This window comes from Corvus kubaryi, unplaced genomic scaffold (genome assembly GCF_017639235.1).
Source record: "Corvus kubaryi isolate FWS band 111438036 unplaced genomic scaffold, C.kubaryi_AGA036_p1.0 133, whole genome shotgun sequence".
In the NCBI taxonomy this organism is placed as follows: Eukaryota; Metazoa; Chordata; class Aves; order Passeriformes; family Corvidae; genus Corvus; species Corvus kubaryi.
The window spans coordinates 21,466,964-21,486,602 of NW_024580667.1; the positions used below are offsets into that span (position 1 = coordinate 21,466,964).

The following is a 19,639-nucleotide window of genomic DNA, read 5'->3' on the forward strand; positions in this document are numbered from 1 at the left end:
TGAACATTACTTTGCAAATACCATCAAACATACACTGTATAAAGACCTTTGCAAAAAAACCCAAAATGAAATTATCAGACTAAGACTGGAATACAATCTTACAGAAAGGAAAGCTCCTGAGTTCTGCAAACTTTACCAAAAAAAAAAAAAAAAAAAAAAAGACTTATTGGAAAAGAAAATGAGTGTACTTTTTCTGCAGGATTAGAATATGAAGAAACACAGGGAGTGAACAAAGATAAATCCTAGCCGTATAAGAATTATCTGTGTTAATCATGAAGCCTAATAAACACCACTCTAATATTTATCTAGCTTTACAAATAATTTACTCCAGTAAACAGTAAACTATTAGTATTACTACTAGTACAAATAATTTATATTAATAGTGTAAAGAACTATTTAAATGTTTTGAAGATACACTGATAAAACATTCAATCACTTCCAACCCTGCTCTCAGTAAGGCTGGACACTGTGCAGATTGACTGTGACTATTGCACTTCTGCTTCTTTTTTTTTTTTTTTTTTATTTGCAAACTGGTGATGATCACTGAAGTGCCACAAAAATCAAAAACTGTAAGAAGCCAGTACAAGTGAGAAAATATGGAAAGTGTCATTTGCTTAAATCTCACCTTTTGAAATAAGGCTTCTGCTACAAGACTAAACCAGCCTGAACACCGAAAAAAGCATCAGCAATGTGCCATCTCTCAAGTGAAAATAGAAATAATTGAGGCAATCAAAATCAAGAAATAATGATACTGATTGTTTTGGTGGGTGTTTTTTTGTTTATTGTGGGTTTTTAAAATAAAACTGGATATAAATGAGTGTACCCAATGTGCCCAGAAGCTTTACACTAATATACAGAGGTAGAACAATATGAGTACAATACAGAAGTAAATTCAAATTTGGGAAAGGACCATCCAAACTAGAACAAACAACTCCGCATTTCCTTAAAAACAGAGAACAGATGAAGTCTCACAGCTCTTTGAAAGCAGGTTGCTTGGCTTTGTGTTATCACAATCTCTTTGATTTTTGGGGTCAGAATTAATAACTATTAAAAAAAGGAAAGAAAGAACTGAAGTAGGGTACAAGGGGGAGGGAAAACAGGGCAGCTGGATGCAGAACATGCAGGGCTGCTGTGCCCAGGCAACAGCCTGGGATGCAGGTAGCCACTAGCTGGACCAAGGGAAGATTCTGGACAGACCTCCGCTCTTTTGGCACAGGCATAAAACCTTCCATGTAGGGCTTAACTTTCAAGGTGCAAGGCAGCTGTACAGGAAAAAAATTGTTTCACTGGACTGAAAACTACTTCCAGGGAAGGATTAATACTTGTTAGCCGTGTGAAAGGGCAGACATGAAAAGCAGAGACCCACAAGGTAAGAGAGACAGGCCTGAAATCTTTGCTTCCTCAACACAAGCTGTGCCATCATGGGAGACATGGAGGGGAACATTTTTATATGTTGCTTTTAACTCCATGCACTGCATTTGTGGTAATTTCTCCACCCTGTCCACAACACCTGCTGAAACTCATGAGATTTCTGTGAAAATTGTGAGCTCCAGGGAAACAGGGCTTAACTGTACCCAGACAGCATCAGAAGACTTAAAAATAAAGCAGCTCATATTGAACTTTTTAAAGGGATTTTAATTAATTCTTCCAAGAGGGCAAAGGGGAACATATGTGCTGAAGCAGCTTCCCAAGCTTTGTCTGAAGGAAGGAAATCACCCTATTCCAGCAGTAGGCGTCAGCCATCACGGGAGCCACCCCAGCACCATGCACAGCTCTGTCATACATGGCAGAGAAACCCTGCTCTGCGCCACACCAAAGACCTGGGACACAGTGAAACAGTCATGTGGCTCGTGGGTACCAGAAGGCAAAGCTCTCTGTGCATCAGCAAGGTCACTGTATAAAGGGTAATGGGAGACACCACTGCAATAGTGTGGTTCAGGATTGCCCAGTAGCTTCCTGATAAAATGCGGACACTATGTCCCATTTCACCTAAATAAGGACAAGGAAAAATATCCACTCTTTTCCTAATCCATGCTTTTTCAAAGCATGAAGAATTTCTTAATATTCTATTAAGAATAGACAGATGAGAACTCATCACTACAGAACGGAATCATTCAGGTTGGAAAAGACTCCTGAGACTGTCGAGATCAACCACAAATCTACAGTGCAGGATCCTGGTACTGGCACAAACTCTGCTCCTACAAACACTTTCAGCTCAGCAAGATCCATCATTATAAGCAAACCCTGAATCTGAGCAGGTATCCTACATCCAGATCCACAGCAACAGATACATGAGTACTAGAGAAACGCTGCAGCATAAGCACACACTCCTAAGTTGTCTCAAAAGAGGGCTGTAATTAGTATTTACATATCACAAACATACATTGCTTCAATGCAAACAAAGAAATTACCTTAATCGTTATGTAGTTTTTTAATGACTTTGACATTTTTTCTTGACTTCCTTTTACATGCAAATGCCCTATAGTAAAAAAAAGAAAGAAAAATAAATTAATCAAGATAAACAAGTGTGCTTCTGAATAGGGAGCAAATGAGAAAGACTGCACTGAGACACTGGAAATGTTGGAGGCAGCATATGCTATGATGGATATACGCCAACCATTTCAGTGCAACGGGTAACATTTTTCAATAGCCTTGCCTACAGTCCTGCACACCTCTCCATCCTCAAAACTTCCACTGGGTGAATTTTAAAATATATACATTTAAATCATTAAAAAAAAAAAAAAAACAAAAAACCCCACCACCACCATGAGTCTCCCTGTCCAGAATTGACAATAAACTGATAAAAACAAGCAGCAAATACTTCAGTCTTCACAGGACAAGTACCTTACCTGTTACTCTTGACTTCTCAGAAGTATTTTAAGAAATATTTTCCAGTGATCTCACATTAAAAAATCCTTAAAACTCAAACTTCTGTACTTATTACTTGCTGGTGGCTGTTAACTTTTTTTTTTTACCCCGAAGTTTTATTGCACTGGTTCAAAATATCTTAAACGCAAAATGAATTTTCTGCACGTTCTCAACTTCTCCAGACTTGTGAGACTGAGAAAAAGCAGGGCGAGGGAGGGATGCAGCTACAGTGCCTAATTTGAATTAGTTTATTTTTAAAAGTGATCTCTGAGCACTGCTAGAACTTTCAATAGTCACATGGACCACTGCTTTGCAAGGCTGTAGCACAGGAAAAAGGTAGTAACACTTCATTTAAGAGAGTATGTAGAGCTTGGCTTTAGGACCGAAAGCTCTGATGAACAAAGACAGGAGAGGTATAGCCTGAGGTTGTCCTCTTCCAGGTCTCATCCATGTGAGCCACAGCAGTACCACTGATGGAAAACACCAATTATTCACAGCACCAGAGAGATGCCAAACATGCTGCTACTGAAAGACTACTCAGCATAATTTCAGAAATGTTGTTAAAAGCCCTAACAGGCTTCTCCTAATAAAAGGGTAATTCTGTAAGTTACCAACCACCCACAACTAACATGGGATTTTTAGGCACTTCTGTGGCCTGCAGCATCCAGCACTTAATCATGCTTTGAGGTAGATTTTTAAGCATAAACTTCTCTTGCTCTGTAATACCCTACAAGCACTGCATTCTTTCACATTTGGCAACCCAGTGTTACCAACGCCTCAGAGTACTCCAGAAGGACAATGTGTGATCGTGCTCCTGCTTTTATGAGTGGTGGCAGAAATGGTATTTCTTGCTCAGCAGCCCGTGCAGCTGTCTGCATTTTGTGCTACTCACTGCACAGACCTGCTTTGCAGCCTTGCCTGAAATCCCTTTCCTTCCACAAGTAGATAAAATCCCCATTACACTCATCTGGATACGAAAGCAACAAGCTCAGACCTGATAACTGGACCTGAAAAGCTCATGGTTTCACTTCTCAGCTGTTTCTGACAATGATTCAAAGCAGCAGGGACTCACCAGGAGAAGGCTACCTCCAGTCCTACCCTGACCACCTCGAAAATTAATTCTACACAACACACTCTGTGGAGAGTAGGAATGAATCAAAAGATCTATGGATGCAGAACCAGCTACAGCAACTACCCATGATAAAAAAATCTTGCTTTCATTTTCTGTCCTGCCTGCTAGCAGGTGAGGCCACTTTCACCACTGCATCTTTAAACTTGGGACACCCAACAAGCATATTCAGGCTGTCAGACACAGCTGGACACCTGCAGCTCTTTTGACTCAAGTAAAGCCCACAGCCAAAATTCTCCTGGGAGAAGGGGAAGAGCCTGGGTAGGATTACTTTTTCTCTTTTGCAAAGGTGCCTAAATATTGACTGATTTAACTTCAAGCAGCCAAGCTTAAAATAGTTGGATTGTGTTTTCCTAAAATGGTACCGGTAACATCTGAATTTGAATTAATATTCCTCTTCCAAGAGTTTCAGTACTTAGAGTGATTTCATTCAAGAATACAAAATACAAGGATTTTTGTAACTTCGGTTTGGCGCTCTTCCCAGAGTACAAGTAGTCTAAAAATAAAGTCCTCATAAGATTTATCCCCAGTGCAGGGATTTTCTTCCTCTAATGGGGATTGCTCCTCCAATTCTGAGCTGCTAAAATTCTGAAGTCTGTTAGCAGAATAAATTGTTTCTGAAGCTGATTCATTTGCCCTAAATAATTCACACCATCATCCTCCAGCAAGACTTTTTGACTTAACGAATGTAATCTGTCAGCTCCTACAGAACCACAGTGTACAAACTGCCCTTGGAATTAAGTTCTCCCTTTTTTTTTTTAATTGACTCCTCTTTTTTTAGCTAGTATCAAAAAATATTTCCCCTACAGTTTCAGTTCCAAGTTTGAAAAGCCAGATTCACTGGTTTTCAACAGAAGGCTCCACCTGGCAGTAACCAGTGCATCTCAGCAGAAGTGCAGAGGATTCCACAGCGCCTTGGAAACAAAGCACACCCTGGAGGATGCACCAGCCTCTGGACAACTGCTATTGATTTACAGCAGGCTCTGCACTGGCAACTGAAACTAGAATTCAATATTCATCCCCAACAGTACAAATATATAAAAATGAAAGCTCATGTAATTCCTAGCATGTACCACAAGCTTAACTCTGCAGTTCTTCTACTCAGAGAAGCAGCTCCCAGAGTTCACAGAGACATCCTGCCCAAAATACTGATCACCAAAATAGAGACTGCATTTGATTCTGACTTTCTATTGACTTCAGCTGTCCATCCGGAACCACCATGACTGCAAGAGGAAGAACAAATGTCAAGGTTTCTATCAATGGGAACAGCACTAGAACCGTCAGCCAGTGATGTAGTTCAAAACACTGTACAGCACAAACTTCACTGAATGAAGCACTTTTGTGCAGAGGGAGCAAGGAGCAGTTCTGCATAATGCCAGGCAGTGTAACAAGTTTTCATAGCATAAAATGCCAAACCTAAAAAACCCAAACTGTTGTATTTGTACAGGCCTCTCAAGTGATCAATATTTTACTTACCAGAATGAAAAAAGTAATTCCCCCATTGCTCACACTGATGATACACCTCACACTGTGCAATTTCATTTTCATGATGAGGAAATGCAAGATCTATTCCACCGGTATGGATGTCCAGCTGCTTTCCAAACACTGCACTGTAACAATATTTTCCTGATTGGTAAGTAGAACACCACAAAAGCTTTTTGTAAAAAGAAATGCAGAAAAGAGTAAGATGAAACAACATAAATTTAAGTGTACAATTTAGTAACTGCAGTTTTAAAACAAGGTAACTGCAGTTTTAAAACAAGACCTTTACACATAACTTGGATACCAAAAGAACTTGTATGGACAAGACCCCATATCTGTTCCAAATGAGTTCTCCTTAGTAGAAGCAATTATTTTTCTAACTTAGTTTAAAGGATGGCAAGCAGGAAGTCTCCTTTCCTTGTTCTGCTACAGTTTCAGTATCAGACAGGTGCCTTTATCTGCACACCTAACAACTTTGAAGCAGCAAACATTTCTGCAAATTTGGTATTACTCTTCCTTATCTTGTACCTTTTCTGTAGGAATTCAGACAATAATGTGTGCAGTCAGGTCAAGCTGGGCAGGTTAGCAACTTTATTTTGTTTATCTGTTAAACAAAGATTACACTTACAGCCTCACAGGGATGTAAGTCAATCTTAACTGCTCAGAAACCAGGCCTGCTCAAGCAGGGGAAGATGCAAGGCCTACACACACACACACAGGCCTCCCACATGTTACCTTAACAAGGTGCTGCTGGTAGCTGGCTAAACATTAATACTTTGATTCCTTTTTGAGACAAAACACCATGCTGACACTGCGCTACATGATGGCTTTGCAGAAGCTATTGGGGAACAGGAGGAAAAGGCAAGGAGGAGAAGTGAGGAGGGAAGAAAGATGGGCTGTCACCATCTCCCAAGTTCATCCTTCTCTGCTCCAGCCTGCTTCAAAACCAGCTAAAGCACAAATCTGCCCAGGACTGACCCTCACCTTCCCTTGCGCCACCTACAGAGGAGCACTTGCTGTTTCCTCCAACAAAACCATTAAGAGCTGGAGAAAGTGACAGACAGATCTGCCAAATGCTCAGGGACAGGAGGAGCCACCCACGTCACCACAAGGGAAACTGCAGAGATAAGATCAGACCTGAGGGAATCAAAGCAGGGGATTCCCTCCTCCAGGGCTGCTTCTAGAGACCAGAGACTCCTCATTCACCTTCACAGACTTTTCAAAATTAATTCACCTAACTTAAAGTGCTTTGAGATACTTAGCAAAACAGACTAGAGCTAAATAAGTATTGCCTAACAATGGGCCTTCGACAGCTGACTGGGACAGCAAATTGTTTTAGGTCACTTACCAAAGTAAGCTCTCCATTTTTCACAGTCCAAGATTACTACACTTATGCTCTCCATGGGTCAGCTTTTATTTACATGGCAGGAGCCTCATCCAGCCTCAGTAAAATACATTTTTACAGAAAAAAATGCAGACTACAAACAGCACTGCATTAGCAGACAGGCCATTTCGTAACTGACATTTCTTATCTGTGCACTTCTGTCCCAGGTTGTACATCAAACACAGCATGATTTTGTGCACTTTGACTGCTTTAAGAGCTGCCTCACTATGCTGCAACTATTTACAGACAGAAAATCACTTATAAACACTTTTCACAAGCAGGTAGAAATGACTAACAATCCTAGGTGCACCAAAAAAGCATATGAAAGAGAAACCTAAAGCAGCTGATTCCACCTCCTTTCAGCTTTAGTTGAAAATTTAAGCTAAACAAGTTCAGATATAAACTATTTGTTATTAGCTTCCAAAAAAAGATCTGAGACTAGACCAAAACTAAGTACCACTACCAATCTTCCAGGAGAGAAGACTTTCTCCTGTTGTAAATTAAAAGCAAATTACATCAAACCAACTGCAAGCAAAACACTACTCAGCAAGAAAGCTGAATAACACTTAGATTATTAGCATGAACATCCACAGCTGCTGTTAAGATAAGGCCAGCAAGATCTCACAGAACAAGCTGGAATCCCATATCCTGTCCTCCTGACACAGCCTACATCCTGAACTAGGTCTGCTGGAGACTGCTAGAAGTGGAAGGGAAGTGAGTACTATAACTTTCATCAAACCTTTGGTCACTCAGTTCAAGTTAAAAGACTGCTAATCAACTGTGTGATCCTGCATTCCATATTCTAAGTACCAAGCCTGACTCAAGGTGGCAAAACATAGAGGCAGCTGTGACAGTAAGGTGAAGCAGAGTTTATCTGGGCCACATGTGACATCCCAAGTTGCATAAAATGGTCACATTAAAACCAGTACTATCTACTGACCAGAAAACACTTTCAATACTGCTGCTACTATTGTACTGTGACTGAAAACAAAAAATAGCATTAGATTTATTAAAATCCAAGAAATCTGACCTTGATATTGTGGAACACTCAATATGCCATCCAGGTCTTCCTTTTCCCCACGGAGAATTCCAAGATAGCTCTTGAGGCTTGGCAGCCTTCCACAGGGCAAAATCTTTACCATGTCGTTTATCAGAATCAACTGGCAAGAATAAGTGATTTGTTAATGGGATATGTCTCAAAGAAAAAAAATGACTAAATGAAAGCAAGAGGAAATGTGTGTTTAGTGAACTACTCTGATTTTAATCCCCTTCGATCAACTTATTTCCACTACAACTTCCCTCCCTTCCCCCTTACACAGGGTTTCCAGTTGATCAATCAAGCGTTTGAAAAAAATAGTGTATTGAAATAGATTTCGACAAGCTACAAAGATTGACTCAAGATTCTTTAATACATCCAATCCTCCTTTTATCCTCCCCTGGTCTTCCTGGCTTTTCATTTATTTAGTTACATATCAGCCAGTTTCCCCAGGACAAACTGACTGCACTGCAGCAGAAAAGGTAATAAAACCAAACCAAAACCCACAAACAAACAAACACTTCACAATTTTTTCCTCTGGGACACAAGTACTTTGTGGTTTAGATCTATAAAACAAAGTGCACAAAGTAAGAATCAAAACTGTTCTTGGATAGTAACGATTTTTCGGTACCATTTTCACCGATGAGTTCTCTACAACGGTCTCCTCCCAGCTATATTTGTTCCTTCCTTCACTACATTGCCAAGAATGCAGTCCTTTTTGTCAGAATACTGCAGAATACTGCAGGATTGTTCATCTCTGCTGACTCCTAACCCCTTAGTCAAATACACAGCACTCCCTGGCAGGAGCCACAGAACAGGGTTCTGGACTCTGTACTTTTTTTCTGACAAATACATGACCTCACATTTAAAACCATACAATTCAAAATTCCTAAGAACTAACGAGACAGAAATATAACCCTAGTTTTATCCACTGAATCTTCACCTGGGCTCTTTCTCGAGATTGCCAAGTTCTGACTGAGCAGTATCTGCTGACTCCAACCCTCTTTTGCCCTTTTTTGAGTATACTGCTACAAAACAGCACTCTTCCACTTCTCCATTGTAAGCAAAACAAGTGTCAAAATATTTATAAATAACAACACATTTAGTTGTGACTAGAGGGGAAGCAGGGTAAAACACATAATCAGTCACAGCTGAGGCTGGAAGGCACGACTGGAGACAGTCTAATCCAACCCCCTGCTCAGAGCAGGCTCAGCTACAGCAGGCAGCCCAGGATGGTGTCCAGCTGGGCTTTGATTATCACCAAGGATGGAGGCTCCACAGCCTCCCTGATCAAGATGGTTTGTGTTAACCATCCTCAGAGCAAAAGGATTTTTCTTAGCTTTAAATGGAATTTCCCATGTTTCAGGCTGTGATCAGTGCCTCTTGTCCCAAGCACCACTGGTCACCAAGCACCACTGAGAAAAGCCTGGCTCCATCAGCTCTCCTCCCTCCATCAGTATGAGTACACAAGGGTAGGACTCCCCTGAGCCTTCTCTTCTCCAGGCTGAGTGGTCCAAGCTCTCTGTGCTTTTCCTCATATGAAAGATACCCCAGTACTTCCATAATATTTATGGCCTTTTGCTGGCCTTTCTCACTATGTCCATACCATTGCTGTTCTGGGGAGCCCAGCACCAGACTTGCACTCCAGGCATGTCTCACTAGTGCTGAGCAGAGAAGGATCACCTCCACTGACCTGTTGGCAACGCTCTTCCCTGTGCAGCCCAGGAGGCTGCTGGCTCTCTGCAGGCAGTAATTACCTCTAAATAACTGTTGACAAAATGCATTCCCTCTGTGAGCTGTAATGCTGAAACAACTCCAGAGCAGAACTGTGAGAAGCCCTGGCTGCACCTGAGCATCAGCCTGACAGGCATTTTCAATAACTGCATACAGATTTTTTTTTTAAAATGATGAATACTGAACTTCAGTTTGCAAAACAAAGCAGGAGACCTGCATTAAATTCTCTGACACAGAGACCTGATCAGACCCCTATAGAAACTACAGAGAGGCTCAGCAATCCTTCAAAGCAGGAACTGCAGCAAAAACCCCACAGCCCAGGGTATAGGCCTGTTCTAGCACAGCCTATGAAGAGATTGCTCACCCTCACACAAAGAGGTTGCTTAGCCCAGTGACAAGTACTGAAGGAAACAATTCATCCAGTTAGCTTCAGAGGAGTGCAACTGCCCCAAACAATAACATGGTAGGTGAGGTTTGCTTCTGTTTGCCCTTGAGTCCTCACTGCAGGCTAGTGCAACAACAAGAACACCACCTCACTGTGAAGTTTCTATGTACCACTGCCAAGTATTTAATTACAATTGCTCAAGAATCCTAACTGTTCTAAGGCATCAGAACAAAGATACAGAGGGTAGGATGAAAGGAAGAAGAGAGACCAAGCTTCCTCCCGCACTGGCAACACTTAGCGCCTCAAAAAATAACTATGAAAGCAACATAAATTAACCAGAAAGTTAGCTATACACACCAGGTTATAAAACCATTTCAGACTGTTGAATGAAAGTTTGCACATAGATGCATCATGCATTCAAACAATGCATTAACACAAACAAGTTGGTGCCACGAACTTACCTGCTTCATCTTGGGTATCAGGATTAATAGTAGTTAATACTCCATATCTTTTTCCCCAGGACTTAACATCAAAATAAACATTGCCTAATACAAAAGAAATGTTTAGTTGTATAGCAAAGAGGGGGCACATTGATGAGAAGTTGATAACATTTCCCTGAAAGCAAAACAAAGTGCTCTTCCACTCCCACTTGAAATTCTGATTTAGAAATTCTGAAATTCTGCAAAAATAATAGCAGACGTTTCCATGTTACCCAGCTTTTCAGTAACCTCTGTGCACATGCTCATTCTTCCCATAGCATAACTTTGAATTCTGGAGATCTCCCAGGTTCTTCCTTGCCCATGCACAATCAGCAATCCCCTCCCCTACTGCAGCTCAAGCTACATCTAGTCCAGTTACAATGCACCTCACCAGAGGATGAAGAAGCACTTGAATCCTTCTACAACCACCAGCTCTGCTAAAAAAAAAAAATCCACACACTCTGCTTTGCAGGCACATCTTTTGCAGCACACTGCAGAGACACAGTTCCTCTTCAGAGGTTCCCCTAGCTTTCTTGTAGAAACCAGGCCAGGATTTCCCCAAGGAGTTTCAACAGCAGTTTATTACAGTAAACATTTATATTAAGTAATGAGCTACAACTATTACTCAATTTCTAAGTTAAATGTTCTGCCCACTCATGTCATCACAAACAATTCGCTCACACCCTGTTAAGCAACACAAGGAAAGCCTGGCACAGGGTATCTCATCTGGTTCCAAAACACGATTACTAAGAGCAGTGACTTCCTATACATGTGCTGAACAAGGAGTTACCGTGCTCAGAGTCTTACCTTGCGAGGTTGCATAAGCTTGTCCACTGGAAATTATTGTTTTTATAAAGGAAATTATCTGAGGAATATTGTCAGTCACCCTCATATACACGGTAGGAGGAAGGACCTTAAAGGAAGAGTAACATGTCATTAATCTGTATGAAACACAGTGCTGTTAAGTTCCTTCCCTCCAAGAAATAAACTAAAAAGAACATTCTCCTCAATTTTATCTTTAAAAAAACTGCAAGTATCAAAAAAAGTTTATAAGCAGTATTAAAGATAATACACACACAGAAAAAATATCTGAGGGGCGGCAAAAAAACCCCAGATTTTTCCCAGTGGCTTAGTCCCTGCTTCTGACAGGGAGACAAGAAGCAAAGTCATCTGAAATCAATGAAAGATTGTTTCCTATACTTTCAATCAAGCTATTTCTGCATTATAGTAAATATGCAATATCTGTGAATCAAGATTCTACTGAACATGGAAAAAAATAGTTCCTAAAGAAATTTAACTTGTTCATTCCAAAGCTCAGCATTGCTTCTCCCCACATTTTCTTACTCAAAAGGTGTGCAGTATCATTCCAGAAAAATGAAAAAGTAAATCAGCACTCAGTTTCCAAGGAACAAATTTATTTTTTCAGATCAAACTCTCAAAACCAGATTCCTTACCAAAATAATTGCTTAGAAATACTCCTAAATTTAGAATGTCAAGTATTTGTACCTTTAAGGCAGCCATATCTTGTTTAAAGTCTTCTTCATAAATACGAGCAAGAGCTACTGGCGATACATTCATCTGAAAAAAAGAGAAGCAGACAAGCAAATCATAAATCAGAGTAATAATATAAAATATGGCAATCTTTTCTCAGACAGCTAATTGGAAGACTTAGAGAGCCCCCAAAGTAAAGAGTCAGAAAGGCTTATTAATCTAACATTGACAGAGAAGAGATGTAAGTTATAAATAACTCAGTAGTATTTCATTTATGCGTCTCAATTTCCAAAATATTATTACATATCTTTTAAGAGAAAGCAACCAAAGACTAAAATAACAAACTCCTTCCCTCTCTTATTATTCTCCTCTTGAGAGGGTCTTTCATGTCCAGTGATAAAATATACTACCATACATAGGACATAAAATCCATTCAACTTACTGACAGGAAACACTGATTCCACCTACATGTCAGAAAGGCAGATAAGAGACTTGCAGGATGACACATGATATTAATTCTCAGTGATTAGGAAAAATAAGCTATTTCAGCAGATCATGGGTACTCATAGATCTCAATAGCGAAAGTCAATTCCACGCTTTGTCAAGTCCAATGTTTCTCAAGCACCTTCTCTGCATTTTTCATTCATGGGACAGGAACAGGTTCCTCTTGCAGAGGGGATGAAAAAAATCCAACCCAAAAGGAAAGGAAACTCACACATGGTAAGGTACTTGTTCTCAAATATTCAGAAGAGGCCAGGGATTAAAAGATGCATGACAGCAAAACCTGCCCTAGCAAGCAACAGCATGGTATCAAAGTGTTTCAAATGCATGCTTTTACATCTTCTCTGAGAATAAATTGCTGGGGAGAAGACAGCATACTGTCAGTCTCTCCAGCTTGCAGGTAACTGAATCATGAACAACATAAATCCCATTTCATCACTTCCAATTCATTACTGGAGCATCTTTATGGGTTCCGATTTTCAGAGTGCAGGTGGGTACCACTGCTTGTACAAACTCCTGAACAAAGCAGGAGTTCTGGTGAAGACAGTCCAGATGTTCATGCAGCAGTGAAATGAGGACAATGCTCAGCACTGAAAAACAAACACATGCTTCTGCCTACAGACCAGTGACTGGATTCATCTCCCGACACAGCTCAGCTGCTTCTTTGATCAAGACAGAAACAAATGTGCCTACAGAAAGAAGATGGGGTATTTCCTCCCATCCAGATGGACGTTCAACACACTAAGAGACTCATGTCTCTCTCAAAGGACCACCGAGCACATTCGTCATAAACTAGATACCCATCTTTCAGGTTTCCCCCAGAGCATTCTACCACTGTAATGCCTCAGGTGCACAGGTTCCAACAACAAAAGCAGGCTACTGAGGTAGGGGCCTTGGCCATCCAAACAAAATGGTTGAGCAAACATTTCAAAAAGTCACCAAAAAAAAAGCCGTGAAAAGATGACTTTATAGAACCAAAGAGTATAGCAAATCAACACATCTTTTAAGAGCATGCCATTTCCCCCTCCTCAAACATAAAATCTCTAAGATGTTCTGACACTAAGGAAAAATTTTAAGATGCCTGAATTTTGGAGGGGGGTTGTTTGTTTTTAAATTGTTTACCGCCTTAGAAAACTGGAAGTAAATGGACTAAGGGAACAGACATATTTCTACAGGAGTGGTGTGCTAGTATTCATTTGAATGCAGTGCCCTATATTTAACTGCAAAAGTATCTGTTTACTTAAAAATTAAGCAAAAGGGACAGCTGTCAAATTCTCTGGCTACAAGAAACTATCTTAAAGCTTGCAACTGCAGTTCAATCCAACACATTCACTTATGATTCCAAAGACAAGAATTACAGATTCTAAAAACAAATAAAACAAATGACTCAAAATACAGAATAAAACACAGAACACACTCTTAGTGCTTCAGGGTTCAAAAGGTGTTTTTAAAACAATTAAAAAAAAAAGAATTGCAATAACTATTCACCAAGCTCCTCTGGTAAAAAAGGTCAGAGTAAAATTCAACCGAGAACCACTTACAGCCCCAGTCTTATCAAGACTTACCCCTACACACAATGTTAACTTTCCTGTAGGTGACAGACAGGCCTGACAAGGCTTTCCAAGGTGCTGACATTGCAGCTAGATGGTGCTCGGCACCTTCCAGGAACTGCCCTCAGCCTCACGTGGCAGTGCTGCATGTACTGTACTGCCTTTCACGGTCACAGCACACACCACTTCTCCAGAACTGTCAGAACCCTTCTGGCTGTTAAGTTTTGGGATAGTTTCACTGTGCTGAAGATTCACACAGGGCTTTTTTTCCCTGCTAGCTTCCCAGGCAGTGGGAGAGGGCAGGAGGATCCCACCTGTGGGTGCTGCAATGTAGCCCCCCTCTGTGCCTCTCTCCATCACACGACTCTTGACACCTAGGCCTCCTCACTCCCAGACCCATTACAGCCACACCAGATGACCAGAAATTTCTAATTAAATCTACTAATTAAAAGAAACATAACAAAAGAACCCCAGACCCAGGCTAATTTTCCTATGTAAGCAGCTCAGAAAATACCAAAAGGTTAGTCAAAGACTGCAGCAAACACCTACCTCACTGGCTCTTTTTATTATCTTGTCATCTATGTCTGTGATCCCCATCACCATGATAACTTCAATTCCAAAAAACCTTGTCATTATCCTTCGAATTATATCAAACCTAACATAGGAGCTGGAAGAGAAAGAAATGTAAGCTTTTGAACATGCAGTAGTAAGAATAAACTTAAATAAAAATAACCAACAGCCACAGGGACAATCTAAATACCCCAACACTTGCAATGAAAAGATCTTCAGCGCATAAGGTGTTTTCCCAAAATCAGTTGCCACCTGCACAGAAGTCAAGCACATTTCTCTTGAACTGGCCTACCCTCTTCTGGCATTAGTGACACATTACATCAAATTTTCTGAGTTTTCTTTTGTTGCATCTCTTTATTCAAGTACAGAAGAGCATCACAAGCTACATGAGCCAGGAGACTCTTTCAAACCCAACAGGACAAAATAAGACACAGAGATCAGATAGTACTGAAATACATCCCTTGGGCTTCGTATATTCTAACAGGTTTTCAAAAGTCATGAGGCAGAAGAACAGGAAGAAATAAAGCACGATTCAAATGAACTTTTATTAGGGTTGATAAACCCTAAGAAAACCAATAATAATAAAACAACAAACTATTTCATTCACACACCACCACATAACCTTTTCTGACAGCAAAGAGTAGATGGTCTGTAGGTTATTTTATTTACACTTGAGAATAAAAGTTATTCTGAAAATTATTCAAGATTTTTGTCACAAAGCAGAGTATTGAATGCTGACAGACTGACAAACTGTATAGGGCTGCTGCAGCTCCTTCTGCTCACAGACTCTCCATTTGTAATTCTCAAAACACATTTAGACTGAGTTAAACCCAATTACTAGGAGGGATACTAGATGGTTAATAAAAACTCTGAGTCTGCCCTGCAAGCTGATGGGAATCCTCAGCCTTTCTGGGCTGTGTTTTCTCCAAAGCCAGCAAAGAGATTCACAGACCTGCATGTTCCCATTTCACCCACAGCATCACACAAACTGCAACTCCCATGGCCCTCAGAACAAAGAAATGTAAACAACTACTAGAAATGGATTTGCACCCTTCCCTTCAGGTGCCAGGTGATACTAAGGTACTGATTTATGGATGCGTAATATCTTGATGAAGAAAAAGATATCTTGATGAAGAAAAAGATATTTTGCTGTTGTTTGCACCATGCCCGTGATGAAAAAAGACTTTTTGAAAGCCTTACTGCCAGGGAGATAGTTTTTAATGAATAGCAGCTCACTGGGAGTAAGGTTCATCTAATGTGGTGACACAATTCCATAAGAATATTAAATTGGTCTTTGGATCCTGTTCAGAGAACAACGGCAGCATCAAAAGCTTGATATTAGATTTAACAGCCCTGCAGTCACTGCTCCCAGAGCAGACACAAATTTCACACTGTTCCCTCTCATCTTCCAACTGAATTAATGGAAGAAACTCTGCAAGAGCCAGAGTAGATTTCCTGACACCTCAGAAAGCAGGGTCTTTACCACTTCAGGACTGAAAAAAAAGAGACAAAACAGACAGTCAAAATCACGGGGTAGCAGAGCATGCACAAGAGAAATCTCTTGTGCTTGGTTCTACTCTTATTTCCAAGCACTCGGCCAGGAACCTGGATGCCAACCAGGCTGCAGCTCAAACTAGTACAATCAAGGTCAGACCCAGAACTGGGGAAAAAAATACTATTATTTGCCTGTCTTACTTTTTTCAATATAGAATGGGTGTTGGATGTCATATGGAGGCAGACAGAGCATCTGTTTTTAAGACTGGAAGCACAACATGGTAGAGAATGTTAAATTATTTAGAGAAGTAAGAATTCCTTGTGGAGTGGAAAGAGGACAGCAGAAAAATAATGCCATTATTTCCAAATTCTCCTCAAGGATCTCAAACTCATTTCCATGATCCATTTCTGCATTATTACCTGCTCCATTTGTTGTATTTGACACAAGTCAAATGTAAGACAGAGGGGGGAAAAAAGGAATTCTAGTGAGAAGAGAACATGTGGCAGGAGTACAACAAAATTATGGTATTTAACAAGAGCGGCAGAGTAGCAACAGCCACCATCCCGTTTGACTTTATGCTGTTTCCCAGCGCATCTCCTAGCCCTCAGCAGCAGCACACATTTCAGCTGTTCTATGGTCGGACCTAGCTACTGGGGAAAAAAAAATACCATTAAAAAAATAAATAAATAAATAGAACCAAGAGTGCTCCAGCATCCTGAACAAATCAGCTGACCAACAGGATGTCAACACTGACATGTGTAAGACCAGAGATACTGGAAAGGAACAGCCAGCTCCTCCCACACTGGAGGGTTTAACTGATGAGTAAAGACAGCAAAAGGTCTTCGCTGCAGACACCTTGTGGAACAACACGTGAAGGTGCTTAAAGAGGTGCTGAAAGAGAGAGTTATACCTGGTGTGTCTGCATGATACACCAAAGGCAATATTCAGCACTAGCCATTCTTTCTTAAATCAGCAAGTGAAGAGGTCAAACCCAGGTGACACAGATGTATGGCAAACCTCCACAACGGGAAAGCTTGAAATTGCTAGTTTAGACACAGGGTAAGAAAAGATGGGTAAAAAAACCAGCCAAGAGTGAACAAGGCCTTTCTACTCCCTCTTTTAATCAAAAGAGTCTGAAGGCAACAGAAACCACTTCTCCACCTCTATAAACATTTTGTGGTCTAGATCAACTATACCCCTTAGGACAGAAGCACCTCTCCAATTCCCTTATGACACCATGTCAGGCAGGACAGGCCCTACCATACTAGAGAACCTCGACTGAGGGATAAAGACAAGAAACTTATAACCATCTTTTTACACAGTTACTTTCAAGTAATGATTTTAAATCGTAATTAGTTCAAGGTAAACTGTAATGGAGCCTGTATCACAACAACCGTAGCTTTAAATACACAAATTACTATGACGTTAAAATAAAAGAAGTTCCCCTGAAGGCACTAAGTACAAACAAAGTCCAAGATATCATTTTCTTGATTTTTAGGTCACATGTAAAAAGCTAGGTCAGCTTTCTGCTTGACAAAAGCAAGGAGGAAAAAGACACCACCACATATAGACAACAGTACAGCAGCATTAACATTAGCACTGACAACAGTACTTCTATATAATAATTTTAAGTCTTCCTTTTTACAGAACAAAGCAGCACTTGTGCAGTACTGCAATGGATCAATTCAACATGAGCAAGATTCAACAGAAGTTTCTGAATGAAGTTGAGACAGGACAAGAAGCTGCGAAATCCCTTACACTGAAAGGGAATTATTCAGTTACTGAAATGCACAATATCTGATCTTCATACAGACGGCAATTATCTGATAAACCCCTGCTCTTCCAAAGAGCACAACATAACTTGCTTTTTAAGAATGAGGAGACAGAGCCTTAAGAGCAGGCTGAGCTGTTGCAACTCCTCTCAGTTTCACAGGAACAGCAGACACCCTGCATGTCTATTCATCAGGTATGTTGTTTTGAAACAAGTGGTTTAAAGCACTTTTTCAAGGTTACTTATAATGAAGCTAGCTTATTGTTGTAACAATCCTAATGAACTACAGAGAAAAACCTGTGCTGTTCTGGATTGGCTTTTTATTTTTAAACATAGCAAAAATGTTTAACATAGTAAAACAGGCCACATGCAAAAAGGCCTTTAAGCTACCTGGATTTTCTGAGATTTAAGATACGATGTGTTCATCTGTAAACCTTGAAAGAACGTTTCTATCAGCCAACCCTGCATGGCTTTTCCTTGGTGCCAACAATGTCCGAACTAAATCTGAGGCGATACTATCTTTTCACACAGCCGAGAGGCCCCGCTCCAGGCTCACAACTCCTCCGCATGAGAGGTCATGTTATGCTGGTACGATTTGAAACAACTCGCCCTACACAAACAAAATGCACACGTTCCTAATGCTTCTTCCCAAGACACAGACACGCACTCTGTCTCTGCCTCAGCCAGGCAGCAGAACCAACAGCCCCTTTACGTACTACCCCAGCCCAAGAGGAAAAAACACGTAACAAACAGACTTTTGCCCTTTGCACAGCTCAGGAGGCGAAGGGCTGGGCCTCGGCCTCATGTCACCAGTCACAGTTCTGTCACTCGGTCACACACTGCAGCCTGGGGATGTCCGGCACCGTGTATCCGCCTGGATCCCTGGCACCACAGGCGTGGGGATGTCCGGCACTGTATACCTGCCTGGATGCCCCCACGCTACAATCCACAACTCACCAGGCGTGCCCGAGGTGTGCATGGTCATACACCGTCGGTCCACAGCTGTACCTGCGGAGAGGGGAGACAAACAATCACCAAACTGTTAGGGTTGGAAGGGACTTCTGGAGATCACCCAGTCCAAACCCCTGTCAAGGCAGGGTCCCCTAGAGCAGATTACACAGGAATGTGTCCAGGTGGGTTTTGAACGTCTCCAGGGAGGGAGACTCCACGAGCCCCCTGGGCAGCCTGTTCAGTGCTCTGCCACTCTCAATGTAAAGAAGTTCTTCCTCATGTTGAGGTGAAACTTTTTTTTGTTTTAGTTAATGGCCACTGCTCCTTGTCCTGTCACTGGGCAATGCCGAAAAGAGCCTGGCACCATCCTCTTGGCACCCACCTTTGACATATTTATATGTGTTGATGAGATCTCCTCTCACTCTTCTCTAGACTAAACAGGCCCAGCTCCAGCAGTCTCTCCTCGCAAGAGAGATGCTCCAGTCCCCTAATCACCTTCGCGACTCTTCGCTAGACCTTTTCCAGTAGCTCCATGTTTTTCGTGTACAGAGGAGCCCAGAACTGGAGACAGGAGCCGTTTCTGGACACAAACCGCACCTGCCACCCTCGCCACCCCCACGCCCGCCCGCCACGCCGCAAGGCGCTACCAGGTCGCCACTCCTTCCGTGCCCAGCACGAGCGGCTCCTTGCTCTGGCTCCGGCTGTTGTAAGCCACGATCCCGCTGTCGCGCCCCGCCGGACGCGCCCACTGCCGCCGCCGCGCCGCGCCCGAGCACCGCCGCGCCCCCGGTTGCCCCCGGCCGGAACCGGGAC

The 19,639-nt window shown here is 41.6% G+C and overlaps 1 protein-coding gene across 4 annotated transcripts in view; it reads right to left on the reverse strand.

The window, feature by feature from the left end:
• CARS2 (cysteinyl-tRNA synthetase 2, mitochondrial) overlaps positions 1 to 19,639 on the reverse strand; it is a 44,641-nt gene that overhangs the window by 16,588 nt on the left and 8,414 nt on the right. For 2 of the 4 annotated variants that reach the window (XR_006017787.1, XR_006017786.1), the window contains exons 3-10: positions 18,833 to 18,883; positions 14,589 to 14,706; positions 12,004 to 12,075; positions 11,305 to 11,410; positions 10,480 to 10,563; positions 7,894 to 8,023; positions 5,474 to 5,607; positions 2,412 to 2,479 (exon numbers count right to left, since the gene is read on the reverse strand). Coding sequence is in view for 2 of the 4 variants with exons in the window: in XM_042038537.1 (XP_041894471.1) it covers positions 2,412 to 2,479; positions 5,474 to 5,607; positions 7,894 to 8,023; positions 10,480 to 10,563; positions 11,305 to 11,410; positions 12,004 to 12,075 (594 nt within the window). In the remaining 2 variants the exon portion in view is untranslated. Of the gene's footprint in view, positions 1 to 2,411; positions 2,480 to 5,473; positions 5,608 to 7,893; positions 8,024 to 10,479; positions 10,564 to 11,304; positions 11,411 to 12,003; positions 12,076 to 14,588; positions 14,707 to 18,832; positions 18,884 to 19,639 lie in introns of those variants that run through there. The other 2 variants (XM_042038537.1, XM_042038546.1) reach the window with 2 other exon arrangements.